Raw genomic sequence first — 25,947 nt, forward strand, 5'->3', positions numbered from 1 at the left:
GTGTGTGCGTGCGTGTGTGTGAGGAGAGAGGGGAGGGAAGACAAGAAGACAGGACTGTTTAGGTGTCAGTTGAGCACTGATAAAAACTCTTGCTCTCATGCTACGTATTTATGCAAGTCACATACGAAGCACGAAGCTTTTAATAATAAAAACAACGAGAAAATGTTATATATGAAAACAAAGTAAGCGATGCGCCTCAGAGGGACGGGGAGGGGAATGAGACCGGGTAACAGCTCGTGGTTGTGCGTGTTAATGTCTTTATGCTAGCTGGCGAAAGCGAAAGCCCCAAGTGAGAGTTCTATTCAATGCAGCCGCAAAGTATGCTACAAAATTTGATTACACTCGGCCCAAGAGTTTGTCTTATCAAAAAATACAAAAAAAAAACCCTACACAAAATGAAAAGTAATCATTGCACAGGAGGCTTCTGCTTATTAACAAAACAAAAACAATACGCCTAGCATCCCTTTCCAAAGCCAAACAAGACAAAGCACTCTGCGTTGAACATTAAATTTACGCACTCTTTAATGAGTTTTTAAACTTACTCGATATTATCATTATTAAATTCGTTTTTATTTTTATAATGTGGGTAACGTAATTATCAGTCATTTGAAATTTTAAATAATATAACTGGAATGAAACTAATCATTTAAAATAAAATGCCAAACCGAGGGCTATTCAAATTGAAAAATATGAAAATGAAACGCTCACGCAATTCGAATTGTAAACAGCGCTTTAAGCTGCTGATAGGCACAGCAATTGGGACCACAGATGATCACATCCGAATAGATCTGATGCTCGCGACTGTAGGTCAGATTTTTAATGTGCGTAAACTTCGGTTGCGTCACACGCTTCAGCAAATCCTGCGCCTCTAGCGCGTAGCACAGTTTGCCACACAGACACTTGGGCGCCTCCGAGATGAGTTCGATGAGTATGGCGGGCAATGTGCTCGCCGAATAGGGCAATTTGTGGTTGGCGACGACGCGTGCAGATTGCAACCAAAGCGGCGTCGGTGTGTGTGAGGCAGTGGTGCGTTGCAGTTGAGTTTGGGCGGCCTCCACATTGAAACCTTTGAAGCAGTTGCCCCAAACATCGAGCAAATCGATGTGCAAATCTTCTATGGCCGCGGGCAATGATTCCAATTTGTTGCTGGACACGTGCAGCGAACGCAGCTTTTGCAGGCGACGTATGGCAAAGGGCAGGTGATGCAGATTGTTGTGATTGAGATTTAGCGTAACCAGACGCTCGTATCTAACCAATGCAGGCGGAAAGTAGTCGAGTCCGTTAGCCGATAAGTCCAGCTCGCAGAGCGATTGCGTCAACTTGTTGCCACGCAGCCAGCTCCAATCGTTGAGCTCGCCTAAGGCATTGCCACTCAAATGCAGCGAGGTCAAAGCCAATCTACCAAGCTCAGCAGGAATCTGCAAGGATTAAAGAGGATTTTTAACCGCTACTTGCACTTTTCAATAAGATTAAAATGTTAAACTCATAAATCGAATGGACTAGCATCTTCACCAAAATACCTTTGTCAGCTTATTGCCGCTCACATCCAGCTGGGTTAGATTGCGCAGCGTGCAGACCTCGAAGCTAAGCTTTATTAGTTGTATATTGTTAATTGACAGTGATTTAAGTGTGCGCGGAAATCCTTTGATGGGATACTCGCTGCGTTTGTTGATCGTCATGCGTTGCTGTGGCTGGGACTTTTGCGGTATGGCCGTCGCTGACGCTATGTTCAGTCTCAGATTAATGGCATCCTTACCCTCCATGCCTAGCTTGAGAGTTTGAAGGAAGCCTTTCAGCTGTATAGGATCACATTTGATTAGCAGATTCTCTGCAGGCTGTTTGAAACCAATCGTTGCCTTGCCATCTAGCACGAACTTTGTGTGCACGCTGTGTATGTTGTCCCGCACCTTGTACCGCGTTCCCGCCTTGACTTGGGGTGTAAACAACACCATCTCCAGCTCCTTTTTGGTATTGCCATTGGAATCGCGCGCACTTTGCTTATACCCAATGGCGAGTGTAGATTTCACAGCTCTAGGTGTTCGATTTGCTTGTGTAGTGCGATTAACCACTTGCACCTCGCATAGTATTTTCATTGCGCAGCTGCTTTAAGTGGTTGCACAATTTAATCAACACAATGATTGTAAAATAATAATTTCCTCCGCGTTGAATTGTTGATGCCGCTTTCGACAGAGATGGCGTTGCCACTATGTTTGCACAAACAGCTGGCGCGGCCAGATGCTTTACTACATCGATAACTTCGGCGTTTCACAAGTCTCAATTTGAAAACGGTATTTTATCTAAATTATTACTATTATCTAAATTAGTACATTTTGAAGTCACGACTTCAATATGTTGCCTATGGTCACATTCCGACAAATAAAGCAGCTTTAAGTAAACAAAAGAAGAAGAATCCATAGACGGTTATAAAACCAAACAAACTGCTTTTGCTGGTGCAAAAAATACTTTTGTTGGAAAAACACTAACAAACGCAACGGGCTTGCCAACACATCGCTTAAGGCAAAATAAGATGTTATTTCGAAAGGTTGTTCGCCTTCGCCGACAATTTCTACCGTTTTATGTATTCAATGGATTTTTGTGACAACGCAACGAATCGCGTTATCAACGCTTGCGTTATAACAATTACAACAGCAGTCAACAAAGGCGGGAACTAGCTGTAAGTATATTTATTTACTTAACGCTTATTATTTGCAATAAGACAACTATGGAGAGACTTTTGCAAAAAGTCAATAATTTGCAGAACCAAAACAAAAGGTGTAGCTTTATAAAGCTGCCATATGTTAAAGCTTTTATGGCGCGAAATCTATTTTAAAGTGGAAATATTTACAGCACAACAGCTTACTGGATAATAATGTAAACAACAACGTGATCATTAACATTGATAACTGTGCACTCTACAGCACAAACGTAAGTATAAAAGAATATAAAACAATTTTACTACTTAACAGTAATTAAAATGTATTTTGTAAAAATACAACCGATCTGGCAACGTTTCTGCAAAACAGCTGCTCAGTGCGTCCGGCTCAGCTGATCTTCACCAACAACAGCGACGAAGGCAATCGTTATCGCTGAGCTATCGATCATTGCAGCAACGCAAACGTCAACGGCGAAACCGATTTTTAGTCATATTTCGTTATTTTTGCGCGACAGTCGCATTCGCTTTGGCCGTCGCCTGCGTCATCTACACGCTCCACACAATGGGTTGGTTTATTGCGGTGCTCGTTGCGCTCAGCGCTTTGCTGCTAACAAGGTCTTGGCGCTGGTTCTACATCGCGGGAGCAACAGCCAAACGAGATTTAACGTGAGTTTCGTTCGTTTCTCGCTCACTCGCATTTCTATGTATCTCTCTTCTGGTGTCGATTAGTTTACAATACCGCAAGTGGTGTGCATTTCAATACAATTACCATTTTCTTTTGTCAATTCAATTTGACGACAAACCCCGCTACAAACCGCAAAAAAGCAAAAGAAAAAGCAATGTCTACACTACATTGCCCATTGTACCCCAAGCAAACGCGCATAACAAGCTGGAAGTCATAGAAAAAAACTCGTTTTGTCCCCGCGTCTCGTAGCGTTTACTCTTTTTTTTTAGGTCGACCATCTGCAGCTGAAGCAGCAGCAACAGCTTAAATTTCAGAAAATTACTGCGCGCAAAGTTTTCTCTTTTACCGTGAGCTTTTCTTTTCCACATAGCACACACACGCACACATATTTAACTATCATATAAACAAACCAAAACATATGGAGCAGAATATGTGTCATCCATTTTTTGATCAGTTACGCATTTTCATAATATTTGCCGTTTAATTATTTTTATTGCCAGTCATTGACTTTAGGTTCGCTCAGGTTCAAGGTCGTCTGTCGAAGAAACCAAAACAAACTTTGTAAAATCAAATTCACTTTTATCCAGTTCCCCAGTTCAGTCTCAGTTCAGTCGCCATGTGATAGTGCGTGAACGAACCAAAACCCTGCAGCGCATACTAATTTAACTTTTTATTTTAGTTTTGTATTTGCCTCTCGCTCACTCTGCCCCTCTAGGCAGCAGACAGAAGAAGAAGCAACTTGTCTGCTGCATTGAGGGAAGTTTAGGTCGGTTAGGGGGGAAGAGGGGGGCAACTCTGGCACAGTTGATCAAACGCACGAACTGTTCTTGAAAACGTCGTCGTCATATCGCCGTCGTTTTTAGCGTTCATTATTATTTTTCGTTTCTTTTTTTTTATTCGTATTTGAATTCAATTAAAATTGCGGAAGTAGCACTTTTGTGTTTGTGTGTGTATTGCTTAGCCTAGGGTTGCCACAACGATCGGCAGCAACCCACATAACTACACACTAATTCAATGAAAACCAACAGCAATTATAAATGCCACCACACTCTCTACATTGGGGAGGGTGCCGATATATGGAAATTTCCGTTTGACACATTTTACAAAATTTATGAAACGCAAGGAACAAGTTCTAGATAGCATAGAATATTTATGCAATAGAATAGACATTGCTTAGCGATAGCCCCAGTAATCTACTTTGCAATGCTAAATGTGTAAAATTCAAAAGGGCAACAAACTGACATCTTTTCAAGCAAATACATTCGTAAAACTTAAATGACATTTGATTTAAAATAAATTAAATCTAGGTATCCATATAAGAGTTTTAACTAATGTATATTTGATTTTCCTTTTTCTTCATTTGAAATATTTATATGAACCTATTTGTAGTTTAAACTTTGACCACTATCAAAAAATACTCTACTTTAAAAGGAACTCTCTGCTTTTATCGCATAGGAAATACAACAATCCATTTATTTTCTTTATATTTAAATAAATTTCCCAAGTTTAATAGATTTGTCATTGATGTAATACAACTTTTCACAACCCAACATATAATTATTGCCCTGAAATGTATATAAAAATGCATTTGAACCTCATGAAACACATCATTCACGGTATCAGCATTTAATTTTATTTAAAGCAATTATCATGTTGTGTCTGTATTCATTGAATACAACAACCCTTTTCATGTCTTTATAGTTTGTACTGTAAGGGCAAGCATTAATTACAAATGATAAACTCATATAGATTAATGATAGTATTTTATGATGTCAATGGCTTTGAGCCAGTGTACCATATTTAGTATTGAGTCTGAATTAAAATTTGAGTGGTTGCAAATTGCATGAAGTCGGCAAAAATTAATGTTTATAGCTACATATGAAGTTATATCGAGTTCCACGTACAAGGCCAGCTTGTGTTACTTTTTGAAATTTCAGTTTTAGGCATTAACAAGATTCTTAAAATCGGCAATCTGTTGCGCGTTGTTTCTTGCTGACCTTGTGGACTCTGAAGTCTCTCAGCTCTCAGTTCTCTCGGTAGTTTTATGTATCTCTCAACTAACAACTTCAGGGCACAAAGTGCAAAAGTTTAAACGCTGAGCAGGTATACAACTGAATGCATTTAAAACAATCACAAATCTAAATGTTGTTTCCCAGAATTAACATACAAGTTCCAGGTATTTTATTCATTTCACTTAGTTCATTATTTTCGCTTTCTAGAATCTAATTACTAAATCGAAATGATGTCAAGCAAGTTTATTTCTAATCCCCCACAGCTGCTTAAGCTGATAATCTTATCACACTTTCCATGTGCAAAAGTACTTTTGAGTGCTCAACAAATCGATTGAGAAGGTGCAAAAATTCCTCAAGATTAATAACTACTTATAAAAAATGAACTATAGCGTTTACTGCAGCACTCGAGACTTTTCCCCAAATACTTGGCAACAAATGGAGGTCGCCCATAAATTATGAGCCTTTAGTTAATTAACTTTCGATATGCTCTGTATAAGCTTGCTTTAAGCTTTCTAATCTGCTTTCCATTTGATTTTCTTCATGAAAATAAACTGTGGAAATGTGGATTAGAAATTTACATTGTTGCTGGTAGAATTTCAATACTTTGTTGCCTTCGTAATTAATAAACAAGTTAATGAATATTTTATAGTTATAGCACTTAATCACAGTTTAATTGCAGCAATATTTAAGCAGTTAGAACGCAATTAAAATAAATCAATTTGATTGTGTTAGTGATAGCAGATTGACTCTCAGTTCTATTCTTAATAGATTGATTGAAAAATGTGTAACACGAAAATGTTTATGACTACAGATTGACTTACAGACAGTTAAGAGAACGAAAAAGGGAAAACACATTCAAATTTGTTGTAAAATTGTTTTACTTTTGCTTGAGATATGCAATTCCAATTTCCCAGACATATTTTATTGCAGTTTGCCCCCCGTCAAGGGGTTTTATTTTAAACCTTATCTGGGACACGGACGTTGCTCCATTTACTTGTGGCTATTTCGGTTTGTTTTGCGCAATCATTTGGCCATAAAGCATACAACTCGCGCAGATCGATTGATAAAAAGTTGTATGTGTTGTTGTTTTTGAGCTTATCACTAATCTGACTTGTTACTCTGCGATTAACCTCTTAACTAACGCTCTGCTCTTCTCTCCTCTCCTCTTCTCACAGCGCTCTCTGGGCCTATGGCAAATTGTTGCGTTACACGAAGCGTCATGAACGTCTCAACTACACGGTTGCCGATGTCTTTGAGCGCAGTGTTCGCGCCAATCCCGAGAAGGTGGCCATTGTCAGCGAGACCCAGAAATGGACATTCCGCCAGGTGAACGAACATGCCAACCGTGTGGCAAATGTGCTGCAGGCTCAAGGCTATCAGAAGGGCGACGTTGTCGGTCTGCTGCTGGAGAATCGTGCCGAGTATGTGGCCACCTGGCTGGGTCTGTCAAAGATCGGTGTCATCACCCCGCTGATCAACACCAATTTGCGTGGCCCTTCGCTGTTGCACAGCATCACTGTGGCCCATTGCAATGCTTTGATCTATGGCGAGGATTTCATTGAGGCTGTCAGTGATGTAAGCAAGGACTTGCCTGCTGATCTGACCCTGTTCCAGTTCAATAACGAGAACAACAACACGCAATCGGATGCTTTGAAGCAGGCCAAGAATCTTAACACTCTGCTGTCGGCGGCCAGTGCTGAGAAACCAGGAAAGACGCAAGTTGGCGCATCATGACAAGCTCGTCTACATCTATACGTCGGGCACAACGGGTCTGCCCAAGGCGGCGGTTATCTCCCATTCACGGTAAGTCGTTCACATGAGCCTCATTACTCAAACACTCTTAAATTTGTTATAGCTCTTTAAAATGTACATTAAAAGTTAAGCTCATTATTTTTTATGACATTACCGTTCTCAGAGTAGAGCAGAAGTGCAACGAGGGCTAGGAAATGCATTTAACAGTTACGTATAAAAATATTAATCAGAAAGAAAGTAGTCAAGAGCTAGAGATCTTTTTGTGAAATGATGAAAGCTTGGAAAAGGAAAAGTAGGGAAAGAATATTTAAGAAGCGATTAGAGAGAAACGAAAACCTAGAAAATATTATATATGTATACAATCGTAGAAAATAAAGAATGATTAGAAATTTGAAATTAACTACTAGAAATAAAGACTAACATCAGAAATAATACAAATGCAAAAGGGTACTTCTAATTAAAGTATCTTATGTAAAGGGAAGAAATGTTTGACTATTAAGTAATGCAACAACAAAATATATTACTGGGTTAAACCTCTCTGCTAGTTACAGAAATAATAAAAACATCATAATATAAAAACACCTTTACACTTAAAGCAGCTGTAGGAGAGACTAAATAAAATAGTAATTACTTATTATAAAGGCAATTAATTGTGTGTTAAAAACTGTTTGTGAGCTACAGAGGTGCAACAGTAGTTTGTGATGTGAAAGGTGACTTTCAAACATTAAAGAAGCTGCTAGCGACAAAACAAAAATAAAAACAAACAACTAGCTGAGAGATGTGAATATATTTAAACAATATATAAAATACAAGCTGTTAAGATTTCTCAAATAAAATAATTAAAATGAAAAGGCAAAAAAAATCTCTAATCTTTTCTTCATTTCACAGGTACTTATTCATTGCTGCTGGTATTCACTATACAATGGGCTTCAAAGATGACGATGTCTTCTACACTCCATTGCCGCTCTATCACACAGCTGGTGGCATCATGTGCATGGGTCAATCTGTGCTCTTTGGCTCCACTGTGTCCATCCGCAAGAAGTTCTCGGCTTCCAACTATTTCGTGGACTGTGCCAAGTTTAATGCCACAGTAAGTGCTTATTTTATTCACTTTAGAAAGTGATTTCTAATTGTTCTTTCTACTGCTCAGGTTGGTCAATACATTGGTGAAATGGCGCGTTACATTCTGGCCACCAAAGCCTCGTCCAACGATCGTGCACATCGCGTGCGTTTGGTCTTCGGCAACGGTTTGCGTCCACAGATTTGGCCGCAATTCGTGGAGCGTTTCAACATTGCCAAAGTGGGTGAATTCTATGGCGCCACCGAGGGCAATGCGAACATTATGAACCACGACAACACTGTGGGTGCCATTGGCTTCGTGTCCCGCATTCTGCCCAAGGTCTATCCCATTTCGATAATACGCGCCGATCCCGACACCGGCGAGCCCATTCGCAACAGTGACGGACTCTGCCAGCTGTGCGAACCCAACGAGCCGGGCGTGTTTATTGGCAAGATTGTCAAGGGAAATCCATCGCGTGAATTTCTGGGCTATGTCGATGCCAAGGCGTCGGCTAAGAAGATTGTCAAGGATGTGTTCAAGCACGGCGACATGGCATTCCTTTCCGGTGATCTGTTGGTCGCCGATGAGAAGGGTTATTTGTACTTCAAGGATCGCACAGGCGACACGTTCCGCTGGAAGGGTGAAAACGTCTCGACCAGCGAGGTGGAAGCTCAGGTCAGCAATGTGGCTGGCTACAAGGACACTGTGGTGTACGGAGTGACCATACCGCATACCGAAGGACGCGCTGGCATGGCTGCCATCTATGATCCGCAACGAGAACTCGATCTGGATGTGTTTGCCGTGAATCTTGCCAAAGTGCTGCCTGCGTATGCACGTCCCCAAATCTTGCGACTGCTCACCAAGGTGGATTTGACGGGCACGTTCAAGCTGCGTAAAGTGGATCTGCAGAAGGAGGGTTACGATCCCAATGTGGTCAAGGATGCGCTCTACTATCAGACAGCCAAGGGACGCTACGAGCTGCTCACGCCCAGCGCTTACGAGCAGGTGCAACGCAACGAGATTCGATTTTAAGTGGAAATCCAGAGAATGAGATCTCTGAAAATTTTGCCCATTTATGCTGTTAATTAATTTGTAAGCGACATTTTGACATAGCCTTAAGATTGCATTGCACACACACACACAAAGAAACCGAGAGAGGAGTTTTGAGTATTGCACTTCTTATTATATATACTTAGCATATAGTTAAATTTGTGCATTTTTGTTTTTAGAAACACAGCATTTTGTATAGTTTTGTAACAGCTCCTCGCCCAAAACGTGTAGTTAAGTGCAAATTTGAGACTTGTTTGTGTCTTAATTGTTAGTCATTTTAGTAGCATCTACAATTTTGATACAATTTTATATATTTTCGCTTTCGATTTTGTTTAATTTAGCCTGTATATATGAGCAGCCATTCTGGTTTTCACTGTCTGTCCTCCTAATCAAGCTATCGAAAATAAAGTTCTTTATTAATTATATTCACTTGCATTTCGTTGTTCCCTCACCTGCATACAAATTACGTCAATAGCCCCCTCCGATTCTGTCCAATACACTTGACTAACATCACGTAATCGTCGAACGTGCGCGCTTTGGAACTCACATATCAAAATACTAAGTTTCTTCTCATTTTGCGTTTTTCTAACTAACAAAAATAGAAAACGAAATCGAAACTGCAGTTGAACTTGAACCCTAATAACAATGCAATAGGCCTTTTATGTGCGCCAATGGAATGTGGGAAAGAGAAGCACATAGATAACTATTCAATATATATATATACATAGATTGCAATTGCTACAGTGGGACCTCGAATGGGTTATCAGCAAAACATTTGCCGGCCGCTGTGTTGGCATGCAAAATATGATAAGATATGTAGGTTTGATTTATAAATAGCCCTAAATCGATTGTGTATGTAGATTAGTTATTTAGTTATATTGCGTATAGTTTATAATCTATAGTACTGGCAAATCATACTGTGAAAATCGTTTCATAATGCAAGCTTCGAATTAAACGACCTGTTTTTATTGGGTACAATGGAATTTTGTGTTTATTATAAGCTAATAAAACTTGTATTTGCATATTCATGACTGAAATATCAAAGAGTTTGTTCTTATGGGTGTGTAAATGATATACTTGAATTATTGTCATTTCTTGTTAACTATTCGAATTTCTTAAGAACTTACTATCAAAAATCTTCCAGGATTTTAAAGTACATACTAGTTTTTATTCAACATAAAAAGGAGTATAGAATGGTTTTCTATAAATTTTAAAAGTTTAATCAACATTTTATCGAACCTTTTTTTAAAGGTTAGGCATTTGTTAAAAATTCCAGAAGAACTTTTAATTCAGCCATTTGAAGGAACATCGCAATGTCCTTTGTCACACAGATAACGCTAAGCAGACAACTCTGAACATGAAATAAAAAGATCTAAAGTCTCCTAATCATGGAAGTTGTAATGATTTTTAGGAATACAGAAAATAGGATATAACTCACCCATGTTTGATTCCTGACGATTTATGTGTGAATTAACTTGTATTAATAAGCACCATGAACTGGCCCAAAGTTGTTCGATGAATTCTGGATTTTTGAGCATTTTCCATTATTTCATGCCAATCGAGAGAGTCAATGTTTTTGAGTCTAGCAAACCACGTCCTTTGGATATGCATAGGATATGACCGATCTGACTCCTTTCAAGCAAGGAATATAAGTTAATTGATCTTAAAAGAACATGCTAAACATACGCAAGGAACAATCTGCCACGCCTCTAATTATACTGTAACACAATTGTATAGCTCTCTGTAAGCATTCGTTATAAAATTATTTGACAAACAAAGCATAATTACTTAAGACTCTTTTTAAATAACAAACAAGGTTTATTTTTATATTGTTTCGTGAGTGAAAAGAACATATTTAAGCATTTGCCATTAAAATAAACAGCGTTACAATGTGTTGTTTTCGATGCCGAAAAATAAACAAATAACCCGAAAATCGTAGTTCTAAAATAATTAAATTCATTGCGTTGCTAGCTTAAGTAAAACGTGGCCATTAGACAAACACACAAACATACAAATTACCATTAAAATATATAGTATATATAGTAGTTATATATAATGTAACTAGATAGATAGAGAGTTGAGTGAGATTTGTGCGTGCAAAAACAAATATGTTGTCTCGTTTGCTTTTGTGCCTAACGTGTTCACGTACTAAAGAACTAAACGATAATTATACAATTAAGTCTTTTATAAAAATCACAAAAATCAACAGCGGGGCAGCGAAGTAATTGATCCCATGGGGATCACAGTTTGCACAGGCAAAACAGCAGTGGTATAAACGCTCCGATGGCGATAAACACTGGCATCAATATGGATGAATCATCCATGGAATAGGGGTTTGGCTGACGTGGTCCACTACGCACTGGACGCTTCGATTGCTGCTGCTGTTGTTGATGGTGGTGTTGCTGTTGCTGATGTTCCGGCATCTGTTGTTGCTGCTGCTGTTGAGAGTCACCCTCCTCCACCTCGTAATCATCCTCGTCCTCATCATCCTCATCGTCATAGCCTCGTTGCGCCTGTCGCTGCTCATTGTAGCGCACAATGCGCTCCTGATGCTGTTGGTTGTCACGTGGTCGCTGCTCTCGTTGCTTATCTTCCTCCTCGATCTCCGAACGTCGCTCGCTCGCTTCGCTATTGTGCAGACGTGGCAGCTGCGACACATCGCCCTTGAGCAATGCAAATGCATTAATCTTTGGGTTATCCAAAGCTCCCTTGATGAAGTCCAGACGTAGTTGTCCATTGCGCACATCGGATGTCTCGATTTCTCCCTCGTATTCGTAATGCAGCCGCCCGTTGACAATCTTAAAGTATACAATCTCATCGTGCGCCGAGCCACGTCCCACTTGGTTGTATATATCCAGCTGCTTGATCACTGTGTGCTTTCTATTGAGGAGCACATCGAACACCTTCCGATTGGGTGCATCGAAATAAACCTCACAGAACTTCATGATCAATGCATAGTCACCATCGCCATCCGCAGGAAAATCATAGCCAAAGGTTGTGGTGTGATAACGCTCGGTGCGATAGAGTATCTCATCCTGCTCCTGCACGCGTCCAATCATCAATAAATGCTTGCCATAGTCTGAGGAGATGCCCACCTTGATGGGATCTGCCTCGTAGTGTATGCCATTTTGATCCGTATGCTTATCGCCTCCGGCATTGACGGCATACACGACTTTGAGGGGTTCAGCGAGCGTTGTAGCTGGCAGCAGGAGCAGCAAAACAATCGACAGTGGCAACATTCTCAATACAACTGAGTTCGTTGTTTGCTGCAAGTTGTTTACATTGTGTTTGCATGCAATGTGGTTGCTATTGCACATGTTTTGCAGTTGTTGTTACTCAGGGTTTTTCGCCGACACTCTTTGTTGAACACGTGGCAGCCAGTTGCAGTTGCGCTGCCTATTTGGAGCTGACCATTAGTTTATCCATTAATTGAACAATATTTTATTCTCAAGCAGTGTGCTGACAGTGCGATTGCTGCAAAATACCAAAAATAGAAAAACACGGCACTTAAGTCATCGATAACTAATATCGTTTAGAAGTATTATTAATCGATGTTACGTATTTGAGATTTTAGTTTGCCATGCTGATAAGCCCACAAAAATGAATATTAATATTATAATTTATTTATTTTAATAATTGCATTAGTTTATTGATTTGTAGTACATTAGATTTGTAATCGATAAGTGCTGCCACATAAACAATTGATAATTCGCGCGCAGTAGCCGCAATCGAAATGTGAAAAGTCGGTTTCACAACACTGCCGAGCAAGTCGAGCAACACTGCAAGAAACAGCTACACGTGCGGCTTGTGTGCTTCTTTCGTGGGCTCTCTTCAAAATACTTGCACATAAATACGCAGTTATTTCGCTAAATATTAATAGATTTAATAGTGTGCTGGCAGTTTAAACTGCTATTAAAGGCTGCAGCAAAGTGACAGCCATGAATTTTGACGACGAAGATCGACTGGAGCTGCAGCATTTGGCGGGCGGCAGCATTGTTGAACATGCGCCCGTTTTCTCCGAACAGGGCAGGTTAGTTATTGAATTGAAGGTCTTGCTTCTTTTGGAGTAGGTATTAATTAAAAACTGTATTAGATTCATCTTTGTGCGCTGCAATCAAAAGGTGCAGGTGTTTGTCACCAGCACCGGCGAATTGACCCGTGAATTAGACGATGCAACATCGCCTTTGATCAGTTTGGAACTAGATGTGAAGCACCCAGATTTACTGTTAGGCTGCACAAGCAGCGGACAACTGTTGCGCTGGCATTGGCGCACTGGCGTGGTGCAGAAAGAGGTCAGGTTGAATCTGGACAGCGACTATTCCGAAGTGGTAACATGCAATCTGTTGAATCTGTATAAGGGAGGCGACACCGCATGCGCCTTTGTTACCGCAAAGCACAACAGTGCCAATACAATGAAATGGTTTGTGTTTAACACCAACACCGGAGCGCAGATTGATGTTAATTGTAGTTTGAGATTGAAGTGAGTACAAAGTTTTCCCTTAAATTTTGATAAATTACAAGTTTCTTCTTGCTTTACAGAACTCAAACACCTGTTGTGGATGTGAGCAAAGGCGCCTTCAAGTATATTGCTATAGCACAATTCATGTCTGTGCACTTTGTGCAGTACGAGACATGGCAATGCTTTAGCTTCAAGAACCGTATGCCTCTCACTTGCATTCGTCTCAGTCCCTTCGAGCAAATGGCAGCCATAGGCACCCAATACGGTCAAGTTCTCATCTGGCGTCAGTTCGACAATCCCGAGTCGCTGCAGCGCACAGTGCATCATTGGCACAGCTCGGCCGTCTCTTGCATTGCTTTCACGCCCACGGGCATGAGTTTCTACAGCGGCGGCTTGGAGCGTGTGCTCGTCAAGTGGTCGCTGACGAGTACGCAGGAACGCAGCTTTCTGCCACGTATGTCCAGCGTGCTCAAGCACATTGTGATCAGTGATGGCAACGAGAAACTTTTGGTCTGCACTGCTGACAATGCCCTGCAATTTGTCGATCCCAATGAGATGAAACTACTGTCAACGTTGCAACACTTCACCTACGCTCTGTCTGACAACGGCGACAATGGTCTGTTCCCTATTGGTTTGTGCTTGAATCCGCGCACAAATTCGCTGGTGCTCAACGGACGCATTGGACAATTGCAATTCTATTCGGCGTACACCAAGAGCTTGCTCTATAATGTGAGTTGATAACATTTAAAAGACTGTTTCTTCTCTTAATACATGTTTGCTTTTTAGTTGCGTGTGGTGGAAGGCAATGTTCAGTCGGCGGAACCACGAACCATCATTTACAACACTTGTGTGACGCGTGCCGCTTTCAACATCAACTGGATGGCCACAGGTGAAGTTTACAACGATCAACAAAATTTCCCTGAACTGCAATTGAAGTTCTGGCAATACCAGGAAAAACTGCAAACGTAAGTCAAATTTTGCAATAATCAGCAATATTTTTTAATTGAATTTTCTATCCAACAGTACAATTAATTTTGTGCATAATTCCAAAATTTGTATTACAAGCATATTCATTTTCTTTTCTCTCTTTTGCAGCTACAAGCTGAACACAAACATTGAACTGCCGCATCAGGATGGCTTCGTGGCCATTGTCTTCTCCAATCAGTTTCAAGTGGACAATCTGCGCTGCGCCAGTGCCGGCAAGGATAATGTCATCAAACTGTGGACATTAACCGATTCAGAGAACATTTACAAGCGCAGCGTGATGTGGACTTGTGAGGCTCAAGCAAGCTACAAACAGCAGAGACTGGAATCCATCTGCTTCTCCCAGGATGGCTCGCTGTTGGCCGCAGGCTATGGCCACACACTGGTGCTATTTGATGCGCGGACGCTGCGATTGCTGCATGCGCTCAGCACCTCCGCTGGCTACGATGGTGTCGTGTCCAAGGCACAGGTGCGTCTCTCACATACGGCAATCAATGGAACACGCACGGAGTTAGTGCAGCAGCGACAACAGTTGTGGGGATTGCTGCAGACGCTGCTCAACAGCAACGACAAAAAACTGGTGCAGCAGGCACAACAATTGATGGCAAGTCCGTCGTCCAGTAATCAGAGTCAGAGACAGTCGTCGGCGACCCAGGAACCAAGCAAGCAAGAAATCTATAAGCACATCATGCAAATGGCCGAATTGGGGCTGCATCAGAAGCTGCAGCTGCTGCGTCACTTTGACATCGAGTGCTACGTGAGCACAGCCTTTCAGAAAAGCCTCAAGGCGCATCTGCAAATGTGTGGGGTAGAACCACAGTCGGCTAATGAGCGTGTTCGCACGCTTAACGAGCGCTTGCATAGGTTGCAGCCACGTCAACGCTTCAAGGCGAAAGTGCGTCTGCTGCAACTGAAGAAACGGCGACAAAACTATGAACTCGACAGGCACGAAATATTGCCGCTGTTTAGCATGCTGCAACTGGACGAGACGACAAAGCCAGCAGAAAAGGTGAAACGTATAAATAACTCAGGCAAGCTAGACAAGAAGTCGTACAAGTCAATGAAGCTGCTGAAGAGCACCAAGTCAGCGAAAGCAGATAAGTCAGCAGACCTGCCATACCTCAATCCATTCAAAAAGGGTTCAATGAAAGCCAAGGAATCCGGCGAGAAGCTTGCTCCCTTGCAAGGCTCAGCGCAGATATCGCATGTGCAATTTGGATCTGGAGCGCAGGCGCATCTGGTTGCTGTCTGCACAGAGACGCGTGTGCTCATCTGGAATCTGATGACGTTGCGTCTGCAGGCGGGTCTCAAACTCTCGGTGCGCCAACTGGCCTTTGATCCGCTCACCAATCTGATAGCCGCCGTCACGCGTAACAATGAACGTGAGTAGTTGAAATAGATGTGCATATTATCTTGCTAATATTTTTTTATTTGCTGCCTGGCAGTGCACGTCTTCCAGCCAAATGTGCCGTTGCCCATCTATCAGCGCAGCAATCTGCCCCAGCTGCACGGTCTGGTTTGGCTGCCACGTCGCCAGCCCAAACAGAGCTCCATCAATGTGGATTGGCAGGCGCAGTCGACGCTTCACATGCTCACCAACGAAAAGGAGATTGTCTATCTGGCATTGCCAGGTCAGACTATAACGGATGATGCACCAGCGCCCATTTCGTTTGCCCAGCCAGCCGACGAGCAGTTGCTGCAGTATGCCACCTTTGGCGCCTTTGTCGCCAGGCAGAAGAATGCCGAAAACACTGAGATTGCGCAGCGAAAAGGTCCACTTATTGTGGGTCGTGGTGTCCACAGTTCAGTCAATGCGGTGAGTTGACATTATTTAAATCAATTTAAGGGGAACTTGAGAAGTAGGCTGGTGATAGCAAAGTTATACAGAATAACTTGATCTGTGTTGTGTATATTTAGCATTTCTTCTGAATTCTTACTCTCAATAGAAAAAGTTATTTTGATTTGGATTTGCATTACTTTGTTAAGCATCTGATCTTTAAAGAGCTTGAATTATTTTGGGTATCTTCTGATCTTTCTATAATTTGAATTATTTTGAGTAGCTTTTGATCTTTGTAGCATTTAAATATCTTTTTTTTTCTATTTCAATATTGTGAAATTATAATATTAGCAGAGTTTACTTTCGATTTATTTATTTCTTTTAAAATTTCCTAAGAGAATTACTAACTTATTTGCAATTTAAATTGTTACTCAAAATATATAGGAATAATACGTTCAACACAATTTCTATTAAATTTAGATTCATTAAAGTTCTTTTCACTCCTTTTTTATAATAAATTGTCTTTATAAAAAGTTAAGGAGTTAATTTTTGTAATTTAAACCCATTCCTAAGAGACAAGGAAACAACAAAGGAATTTCAAATTCCTTTCGAGATTAATAATTGTAATGGAAAACAAAGAATCAACTCCGTAATGTATGCTACAAAAAAGTATTTTATTTGTTATTAATTTGAGCGGAATTTATAGTCGAGTTAAGTCTTTAATTTATTTGCTTCTCTTCTCTATAATTTGAATTGAACTTGCCGTCGAATTAAGTCTTTGATTTATTTGTTTCATTTCTATAACTCGATGCATTTCTCACTTTTAGTTGTTGTTGTTGTTGTTTGTCTTTGTTTATTGAAACCTTACGTGCTATGAAGTACAAGTGGTTAGTCTTAAGATTAGGTTCGATTAAATACAATCAAATATTTTATAAATATTTTTTGATTTTTGTTTTTGTTTTTGGTTTAGCTTTGGTCTTGTTATAAATCCTGTTGTAATTTGATTTGTAATTGCAATTGTAATTCGTATTGTTGCTCAGTCGTGTTCAGTTGTTGTTGTTGTTGCTGTTCACTTTGGTGTTGTTGTTGCTGTTGTTGTTGTTGCTTCCAAGTCTATTTCTTTCTTTTGCGTATGAGCACATCACCAAGACGTGGCGCCGTAGGAACACGCAAATGTCGACAACGTCGCATCATCAGCACATCGTGTTTAAAGTAACGCAAACAATGCCATTGGGGCACCTTGGGCATCAGTTGATGGTGCTACATTTCATAGAAAGTAGAAAAAAGTGAACACATGATTATTTATTATTATGAATAATGACATTAATTCGCTCTCTTTATCTATAACCAGGCCTCCTTAATCTCTTTTCCTTGTGACCACCCTGTTTAACAAGATCTCGTGATCGTTTTATTTTTGCCACTACTGCAGTTGCGTAAAATCCGAACTCAGCACTATTTTCAACTCAATTTGAATAATTTCAATTGATTTTAATAACGTCATTCTCTTAGAGCCGCAAGCTTATTGTATTTCTGGATGCCTTTCAATTGCCTCAGATATATATCACGGCTTGGCAACAGTTGAAGTAGATCAGAGATTGTCCTAGGTCTGTTGGAATTGAACTTGCCAAAGGATATGGCTATAGCTAAGATCGAGCTTTAGCCTTGCTTTAGCGAAGTGATTATTGTAATCTATAACAACGTATAGTACGCATTAATCACTTTGTTATTTTTGAATAAATTTTTTGTGTATTTTTGTGGAGGAGAAATTGATAACGATGAGAGAGATGTCACACCCGCCGCGCATTATATAAGCAAATGGAATTATTTATTGTGATCGGGGCGACTCGTCGTATACTCGATGAACAGTTAAGGGGCGCCGCTATAAATAGTTGTGCTGATTAACAGCCGCCCAAGTCGTGCTTGTCAATTATTAGAAAGTAATCTTTTAATTAACATTGTCCAATGCACTCGTCGTTGTACTCTCGACCCGGAATACCGGGTATTTCTTTGCTTGGCCACATAATAATATGAGGAAGTAAGGAAATGTCATTGTGCCACATAAATTGCTTGAACTCGTCAACTCTTCTTTTTCTTAGTTCACTTCCTGTTCTCTTCACACTCCACACAACACCTTCCTTCCTTCTCCCTTCCCTTCCTTGCATTCTCCCTTGAACACTCACCTCATTCACAATTGGCACGGGTCCAGCTTGGGCCCAGGCAAATAACGCCAGGCACAGCAACGAAATGATTGCAATAAAGTTGGGCCACATTTTCTTGCACTTTTTGTTGCACTTTTTATTCTGCGCGCTTCTCTTCAATTATTTAATAAATAATTGACGAGAATTTATTTATTGTCAATTTGGGTTTCGTGGTCCGTGAACTTAACGCTGCTTCTTGATATTTATTTTTTTGATTTCCGTAAACTTTTGCGGCACGCGCTTCCGTTTGCCTGCCTGCCTGCCTGCTTGCTGCTGTTCGTTGTTCAGTCACGCTCTCTCCGGCTCGGTTTGCTGCTGCTGCTGCTGCTGCTGCTCGTTGTTGTTTGTGCAAAATACAAAGGCGAAGTGTTGAACGGCTGTTGCCGCTCAATGCAATTTATACGCCAATCTGCTGCTACAGCGACGCCAGCAGCGATGTCGGCAGCGCGGTCGACAGCAGCCGCTTCGTGCGTGACGCGCTCTCATAATTCTAATACACGAGACTTTGCCCGTAAAGTTCGGTTTGTTATTGTTGCGTGCGCTCTCTTCGTTTGTGCTCTCTCCCACACACATCGACACAGTTATGCTGACGCTGCATTTACTGCAGCCGCCCACTCCAAAAGAGCTTGCGCTCGCACGTAAGCTCTCATTACTCTCTCTCTCTCTCTTGCTTGCTCTCTCGACGCTTTGTTATTCAATTTGTTTTGTTTATGCGTAGCTATAACACTATTTTCTATTTTTTTTGCTCTTTTAAGCTTATTATGTGGTTCAATAGTTCGCCGCATTTGCATTTGTTGTGGCTACTTTATGAGAGTGCAAATCGTAATACATTAATGTGTGTGTGTGATGGCCTGTAATTTCCCATGGGGGAGAGCGAAGCGTGGGTTGTGGCTTTGTAATAATAATTATTATGCGAGCACTTGCCGTTTATTGGCTTAATTGCGTTACACACTTACACATTGACTACATAGTCTATAGCCTATATATTTTTTGGCGTCTGGTTTGCGTTGGTTTCTTCAAGCTGCGCCTCTGATTCACTTTGGATGCTGTTGCTGCTGCTGTTGCTGACACTTTGTGGCTGCTTCCTGCTCCACAATTTCTTAATTAGCAATTCATCAGAAATACTTGTACATCAGGGCGGATGAGCGATGACAAATTTGCGAATATTTATTTCTAAGATGATTTCACAACAGAAATGTCACCTGCAAAAAAAAAAACGCATGCGCGAAGGTTAATAGACTTCTGCGAAACTTGGCCACTTTAATTTAGGTTGAGTTTAGTGTGTTTCACGGCACATGGCAATGACAAAACTCATAAAAAGAAAAACCAACAACAACGATCCGTACAAAATAAATGTGATTACTAAGAGCATACGAACTTGAACCACAATCTGTGCGAGCGCCCAAAAAAATATCAAGAGCGTTCTTCACACGTGCGGAGGCTTGACTTTGAGTTACCCTTTAATCAACTTGAAGCATTTGAAATCTCACTTAATTCCAATTCGCAAACTAAAGAGTTTACTCTGTCTCTCTCTCTATTAATATACCCTCTTTAATATTGTCCAGGGTATGTGGCAACAACAACTAGATTAGAAAGAAAACTAACATATTTTTATGAACTTTGTCAAGGTTAATATCATTAATGTGCCCTCAAATTCGCTTCTCGATTACAGCTTGTCAATTTGTCCGCCCACACGATGCCCGCCATGAGTCTGATCTGCGGGGAATTTATCAAATCGCTTTTAACGCCTGGTGAACGCGATGAGCCAAATGAGATAAATGAACTGCCGCTTAGCAACGGCAAACTGAATGGCAATGGATACACTGAAAGCCAAGACGAAGACGAGGATGAGGAGGAGGAGGCGGATCTGAAGCAGGAAGACTACAAAGAGACGAAGACAGAGCTTAGAAAAGTGTTGCTGGATCAGAATTCGGCACTGGAGAAGATCAATAACAAGGAGGTGGAACAACAGACGCTGGATGCGAGATTGCAACGTGTGGCAAAGCACGACGTAATCCTAGAGTTTTAACTGTAGATCACACACACACACATACAATAGTTCCAGACAGCGTTAATTATATAATTAATTAATTTAGTTGTTTTAACAAATATTATTGAGTTTTTTTTTTATAAAATGAACTACGACCAACTATGAGAATCATTGCTTAAATATTATATACATAAATAAAATGCAGTTATTTTTGCAAATTACTGAACTATTGTTATTACCTTTATTTTGGCATCCTTACACGTATCCTGATTTTTCAAATTTCGGCAGAAATGAAAAGGTAAGTAGGGTAAGTATGTCCTTAAAACTTCCAAGCAAGAACTTTATCAATTGGCATTCAAAAATATGCAAGTCATCTAAGGATTGAACTCTTGTCAAATTTCGCTCTCAGGGCCAAAAAAAATGGTCAAAATCGCAAAATTCAAGACAACTCGAGAACCAACAGGACGATTTGAATATCCTTTGGCCAGTCGATAGTCCATACTAATACAAGTTGTTTGATACCGAACTCGACAGGATCAGACAGGATATGGCCGAGTTATATACTATTTTCTCTATACAAAAAAGTCCTTGTAACTTGGGTCCTGTAAGGATATTCGTGCTTTTTATTTTATAGTCCTCACTTTTAGGATAAGCATTATCAGTGTGCCAAAGGACATCACAATAGTCCTTCAAATGGCTGAGTTACAAGGACTTTTTCAATTTTTAGCAAATTTTCCATGCCTCCCCCTTAGAAAATTTTTCGAAATTTTTTTGAAATTTTTTTTTTTTAGTTTTTAAAATTTGTGAATGCCATTCAATAGTCGTTTTAATGCTAATTAGAAAATGGTATGTCCTTTTAACATTATTAAGGATATGGCCAAGCTAGGGCTTCAAAAAGTTATTTTTTTATTAAAATTAAAACTTCCCGTTTCCTTTTTCCGTTAAGTTTGAATTGCGTTTTAAAAATAACTTTGCTGATTTTAGCTTAAATTAATGACTATCTTTTTATTTTCATTGTTTTTATGAGATATATTATATACAGCATGTAATAAAATGCATTTAAATGAGATGTTTTTAGAAGTAATGACGACGTGGCAACAGACCAGCATGAGAGAGCACATTATAGATTTCCATGCGTGGAATTTTCTCGGCTTGACGCTCGTGAACCTGTCAAAAGAACTCTTAAGAATCAACCAAAAGAACTGCCAATAAATAAAGATTGTTTTACCACTTGTTCGCCAGGTCCAAACCAGCTTGATTTGGCCAACGCTTGTCGGACTCGAGGTGATTGATAGAATGGATTCTGAAAGTGTGGCGGCAACGTTTGTTCCCAGGCGGCATTCTCCAAGACGGCAATGTGTTGCAAGTTGTGCTGCGGACGTGCCGCAACGTTGAGGATCAAGGTGATCAAGAGCAGCGCGAGCGGGGCACAAACATATCGATAGGGCAGGCACCTAAAAAGAGACAGAAAGAGGGAGAGCGAGAGATGAGTAACGAGATCTCCACTTGTGTTGGAATTTATATCATCATTATTATGATTAGCAAAAGTAGTGTAGTATTATGATCATTGCGTAAGTGTAGCGTGCATATGATATTACAAGTTTCCGCCTGTCACGCATGTACGCATATATGTGGCACCTCCTCCCCTTCACCTCCCCCGCCCCGTAACGCCCCTCGACACTGCCTGGAACACGCCTAAAAACCTAAATGACCGCTTTTCACTCCAGACACTGGACAACTAGTTAGCGTTCAAGTCAGCTGACTTGGTCAACCAACAAACTGTTGCTTTTGGTCTTATGTATAAAATGGATGCGTGTAGCTACAAGTGCGTGTTTGTGTCCGTGTGTGTGTTTGTTTGCGGCAGGTTGGCTAAAAGTTGCCGTCTTGTGACTAGGCGAACGACTCTCAGTCATTTCCTAGATGTCGCGTGCTGTGTCGCCTCGTCGTCGTCGTCGCTTTGGTGCGTACAGCAAGAAAAAAAAGAAAGAAATGCACAAAAAAAAAATAATACATGTAGCGAAAAAAGAGAAATACATTATTGCATATCGAAATCGTTGCTGAGATGTGAACGGCCCACATTTTGCTGCTGGCTGCTGAAAACTATCCCTGATCTTTGCTTTTAATTGGATAACCGGCAGTCTACGAGATGCGCCACAATCATGATGATGACGATGATGACGTCGATGACGTAAGCTTTGGACTTGATATTGCCACTTGTGGCAGCTGCATTTGCCGCATACTTTATGTGCCCTTCTTTTACCAATTCATCATTCAACATTAACTTGTTTTGCTCTTTAACAAACAGATGTAAACTTACATCATAGCAGGCAGCGCGCTCTTGTTACAACTTTATTTCACTTTTACATTGAACAATTTTACAAAGTTGTTGATTAGAAAAGTTGTTGAAATTAATTGAAAAGCTTTTAATGCATACCAATTGCAACAAATATTTTTTGGTGTCTCTAATTTATTCAAATTGGAAAAGACTAATAGATTTGATATCCATTAGATTAAGTATACGTCGACGTATACGTAATTTATCACATTTTCAATTGGTCCTAACGACATTATTGCTGACAGACATTAATTAAATGGATTTTAGAAATTAAATGTATTAAGATGTTTTTATGTTACGTTTACTTTGTAGAAAATAATTATACGAATAACAAATTAATATTGCTTTAAATTATTTATTGTCAGATTTATTTATATATATTCAAATCAATATAACAATTTGATTTCAGTTGTCCCAAAATTGTTTTAAAATGAAAAATTGATTTAAGATGAATGCACTTTAAAACCCAAAACAAGACTAATCATTTTTAGAAGAGCAACTGTATGCTCAACTGTTTTGTAACACTGCCTTAAAGTCAAGTGTAATTTATCAGAGAGAAGCGTAGGCTTAATTAAAGCTTAATTTGCCTTCGTTGAATGATGCCAAGCAATGATCCCGAATGAAGCAACCTTGTAACTGTTAAGCGGGCAATTTAATGTGCGCGATGTCTTTACGAGCACTTGCCAAAAAAATGAAGAAAACAAAAGATGAAATGAGTTAGTGGTTGGGTTCAAGACAATGTGCGATATCAAGGCCTACTTGCGTCGACCTTTCACTCTCTGCTGACCGACGAATTGCAGTTTCAGTTTCAGTTTCAGTTTCAGTTGCAGTTCCAGTTATTTTCCAGATGTTAAAAGAGATGCGTGCAACTATTTCCTCATTGTATGCAAATATAATTGTATAGGAATGTGTGTGTAAAGTGTAAACAAATTTGTAGACGACTTTTGTAGAACAACAATACGTCAATCTTTGCCAATTAACCGGATGACCCAAATTTGGCTACGCAAAGCAGCAGCGAAAAAACTGCAACGAGCGAAACAAACGGCAATTGGATTCCATTGACCCAATCAAAGCCAACAACACGCCTTGTTGTCATCTGTAAGCAAGCAGAGACAGTCAGACAGACGGACGGACGGACGGACGGACAGACAGACAGAGAAACAGGCAGCGATTTCGTGTCCACACATCTGTGGCAGAGTCACAGTCACAGTCACAGTCTGTGGCACCACATGACACACAAAAGCGGTGCCTCGAAAACCTGAAAGAAGATAACAACAGCAACAAAAACATTCCAAACTCGAGTTGCATAATCTGCAGCAAATATGCAACTGAGGCGGGGCAATGCTAACATGTTGATAGTAATGATAATAATGTTTTGCACAAATAAAATTGTCAGCTATTTAGCTGAAAAGTTGTGAATGAAGCGGACAAGGAATCATTCGAAAAGTGATAGTAAAATAAATAGGAAATGCAAATTCTATCGATGATTGAAAGAAGAGCTCTTTAATGTAGTCATTTAATTATTACCCTTCCCAAATATTACTCATTCGCAATGTAGCTCAAATGAACACTTTACAAATTAAATACAATTCAAATGCAATTATTTATATAATTAAATGCAAACTGCAATTTAGCTACTGTACTCAAATTAAAACTAAATTTAATTACTTTAAGTATATATTTAATTATTTAATAGCCATAAATTACAAGCAATTTACACATTTTATTTGTACTGAATTTATGTTTAAATAATTTACCTAAAAACCATTTCACTTATTGCCAAATTTTGAGTACGCATAAAATTATTGATTAATAAATCAATTTCAAATCGAATAGCGAAATTTCCCCCCGCCAAACTCATTTGCAGTCGCACTTGAATTAATGACGAAATGTGGCTCAAAAACATTGCGATTGCTTCATGGTCAAATACCAAAGACTATCGTCATATCGCATTTGGTCAATATTGATATTCAATTCTTGTAATTTCCCATTCGGCGTGACGATCATTTAAACTCGTAAGTAACTGGGCAGCTGCTTTAAGCGTTGCTCACTTTTTTACGTCATTTTTTGATCGCAGACGTGCGACACTCGCGATTAAGTCTAGCAATAACAATAAAACACAATAATGCTACCGTCTCGCCGCCAAAATAAAAAAAATATGCATTGTTTATTTTTATTAATTTATAGCAGTTTTCGTAAATGAATTTTATTTTTTTTCTACTGCTGCTGCAGTCGCATTTGTTGGAAAAACGTGACAGTTGAATTGAATTATATACCGAGAGCTACTGTCACATTTAATAGTTTGACTTGTTGTTTCCCTTTGTCGATTGTCTGTCACTCTCTTGTCTCTCTGCTCGTTTGCAGTTTTATATTTATTTTAGTTTTGTTTGTTTATGGCTTTTTACAGTGCGCCTTCACCTGCTTCAACAAATGCAAATATTTTGCAGCATTTTATTTGAATGTTGGCAAACTTTTGGCACTTGCTTTGGCAATGACAAAGCAACAAATTGTTTTTTTGTCAAGTGTCTCAACGTCAAAGGATAATTGTTTGCAGAAAAAGTGCATAAATTTAATACAGTGATAATAACTTGGCAGAAATATTTCACTTCTCAAAGCTTAACCATAAATTTCGCATTTCTTATTTATTAATTCACAAAATGAACTCACATATTTAAATAGGGTTTCTTTAAGTATTTATATATTTAAATCAACTCTTCAAATTTGCACTTCAATTTAATTTATGCTGCGTAATCCCGACTCGAACAAAGACCGATAAAACGTTTAAAGTCAGTCTGGAAAAAGCGTCAACAAGTTGTTGATATGATCGCGGCCTCTTGGCAACTGAATTGCAAACTTGAAGCCATCGACGAGCAGAGCCGCAACACCAAAAAATAAACTTCAGCTTGAAAGTTTTCGAATTCCAAAACCAAAAAGAGACAACGAAAACTTAACGAAGCGTTCAAAAGCTATGACTTACAGGGGAAAAGCAAAA

The 25,947-nt window shown here is 39.8% G+C and overlaps 7 protein-coding genes across 8 annotated transcripts in view; 2 read left to right on the forward strand and 5 right to left on the reverse strand.

The window, feature by feature from the left end:
- LOC117564337 (lipase 3-like) overlaps window positions 1-10,669 on the reverse strand; it is a 28,242-nt gene extending 17,573 nt beyond the window's left edge. For both annotated transcript variants that reach the window (XM_052002543.1, XM_052002542.1), the window contains exon 1: window positions 10,651-10,669. In XM_052002543.1, coding sequence (XP_051858503.1) covers window positions 10,651-10,654 — 4 coding nt within the window. In that variant the 5' untranslated portion in view covers window positions 10,655-10,669. The remainder of the gene's footprint in view (window positions 1-10,650) is intronic.
- Window positions 563-2,212, reverse strand: LOC117563542 (leucine-rich repeat protein 1). Its single transcript, XM_034241921.2, has 2 exons — window positions 1,521-2,212; window positions 563-1,418 (listed from the first exon to the last, which is right to left on the reverse strand). Exons 1-2 carry the CDS (start codon window positions 2,091-2,093, stop codon window positions 705-707), a joined length of 1,287 nt encoding a protein of 428 aa, XP_034097812.2. The 5' UTR covers window positions 2,094-2,212; the 3' UTR covers window positions 563-704.
- LOC117563541 (long-chain fatty acid transport protein 4) lies at window positions 2,872-9,637 on the forward strand. The gene is given in 6 exon segments (XM_034241920.2): window positions 2,872-2,925; window positions 3,024-3,319; window positions 6,526-7,059; window positions 7,061-7,153; window positions 7,991-8,192; window positions 8,253-9,637. Coding segments are annotated over 5 exon segments (1,875 nt in total). The 5' UTR covers window positions 2,872-2,925; window positions 3,024-3,215; the 3' UTR covers window positions 9,195-9,637.
- A 338-nt stretch (window positions 10,670-11,007) lies between the features above and the next one.
- On the reverse strand, window positions 11,008-12,684 carry LOC117563543 (malectin). The gene has a single exon (XM_034241922.2). The coding sequence runs from the start codon at window positions 12,527-12,529 to the stop codon at window positions 11,453-11,455; it is 1,077 nt and encodes a 358-aa protein (XP_034097813.1). The 5' UTR covers window positions 12,530-12,684; the 3' UTR covers window positions 11,008-11,452.
- A 286-nt stretch (window positions 12,685-12,970) lies between these two features.
- Window positions 12,971-20,739, forward strand: LOC117563776 (WD repeat-containing protein 75). The gene is made up of 7 exons (XM_034242283.2): window positions 12,971-13,242; window positions 13,306-13,692; window positions 13,752-14,400; window positions 14,458-14,636; window positions 14,767-16,037; window positions 16,101-16,471; window positions 20,303-20,739. Exons 1-7 carry the CDS (start codon window positions 13,151-13,153, stop codon window positions 20,657-20,659), a joined length of 3,306 nt encoding a protein of 1,101 aa, XP_034098174.2. The 5' UTR covers window positions 12,971-13,150; the 3' UTR covers window positions 20,660-20,739.
- On the reverse strand, window positions 17,093-18,958 carry LOC117563781 (uncharacterized). Its single transcript, XM_034242287.2, has 2 exons — window positions 18,613-18,958; window positions 17,093-17,692 (listed from the first exon to the last, which is right to left on the reverse strand). Exons 1-2 carry the CDS (start codon window positions 18,700-18,702, stop codon window positions 17,546-17,548), a joined length of 237 nt encoding a protein of 78 aa, XP_034098178.1. The 5' UTR covers window positions 18,703-18,958; the 3' UTR covers window positions 17,093-17,545.
- An 842-nt stretch (window positions 20,740-21,581) lies between the features above and the next one.
- Window positions 21,582-25,943, reverse strand: LOC117563901 (uncharacterized). The gene is made up of 3 exons (XM_052002548.1): window positions 25,623-25,943; window positions 21,849-22,074; window positions 21,582-21,787 (listed from the first exon to the last, which is right to left on the reverse strand). Coding segments are annotated over exons 1-3 (321 nt in total). The 5' UTR covers window positions 25,625-25,943; the 3' UTR covers window positions 21,582-21,694.
- Between the last annotated feature and the right edge of the window lie 4 nt (window positions 25,944-25,947).

This window comes from Drosophila albomicans, chromosome 2L (genome assembly GCF_009650485.2).
Source record: "Drosophila albomicans strain 15112-1751.03 chromosome 2L, ASM965048v2, whole genome shotgun sequence".
Classification (NCBI taxonomy): domain Eukaryota; kingdom Metazoa; phylum Arthropoda; class Insecta; order Diptera; family Drosophilidae; genus Drosophila; species Drosophila albomicans.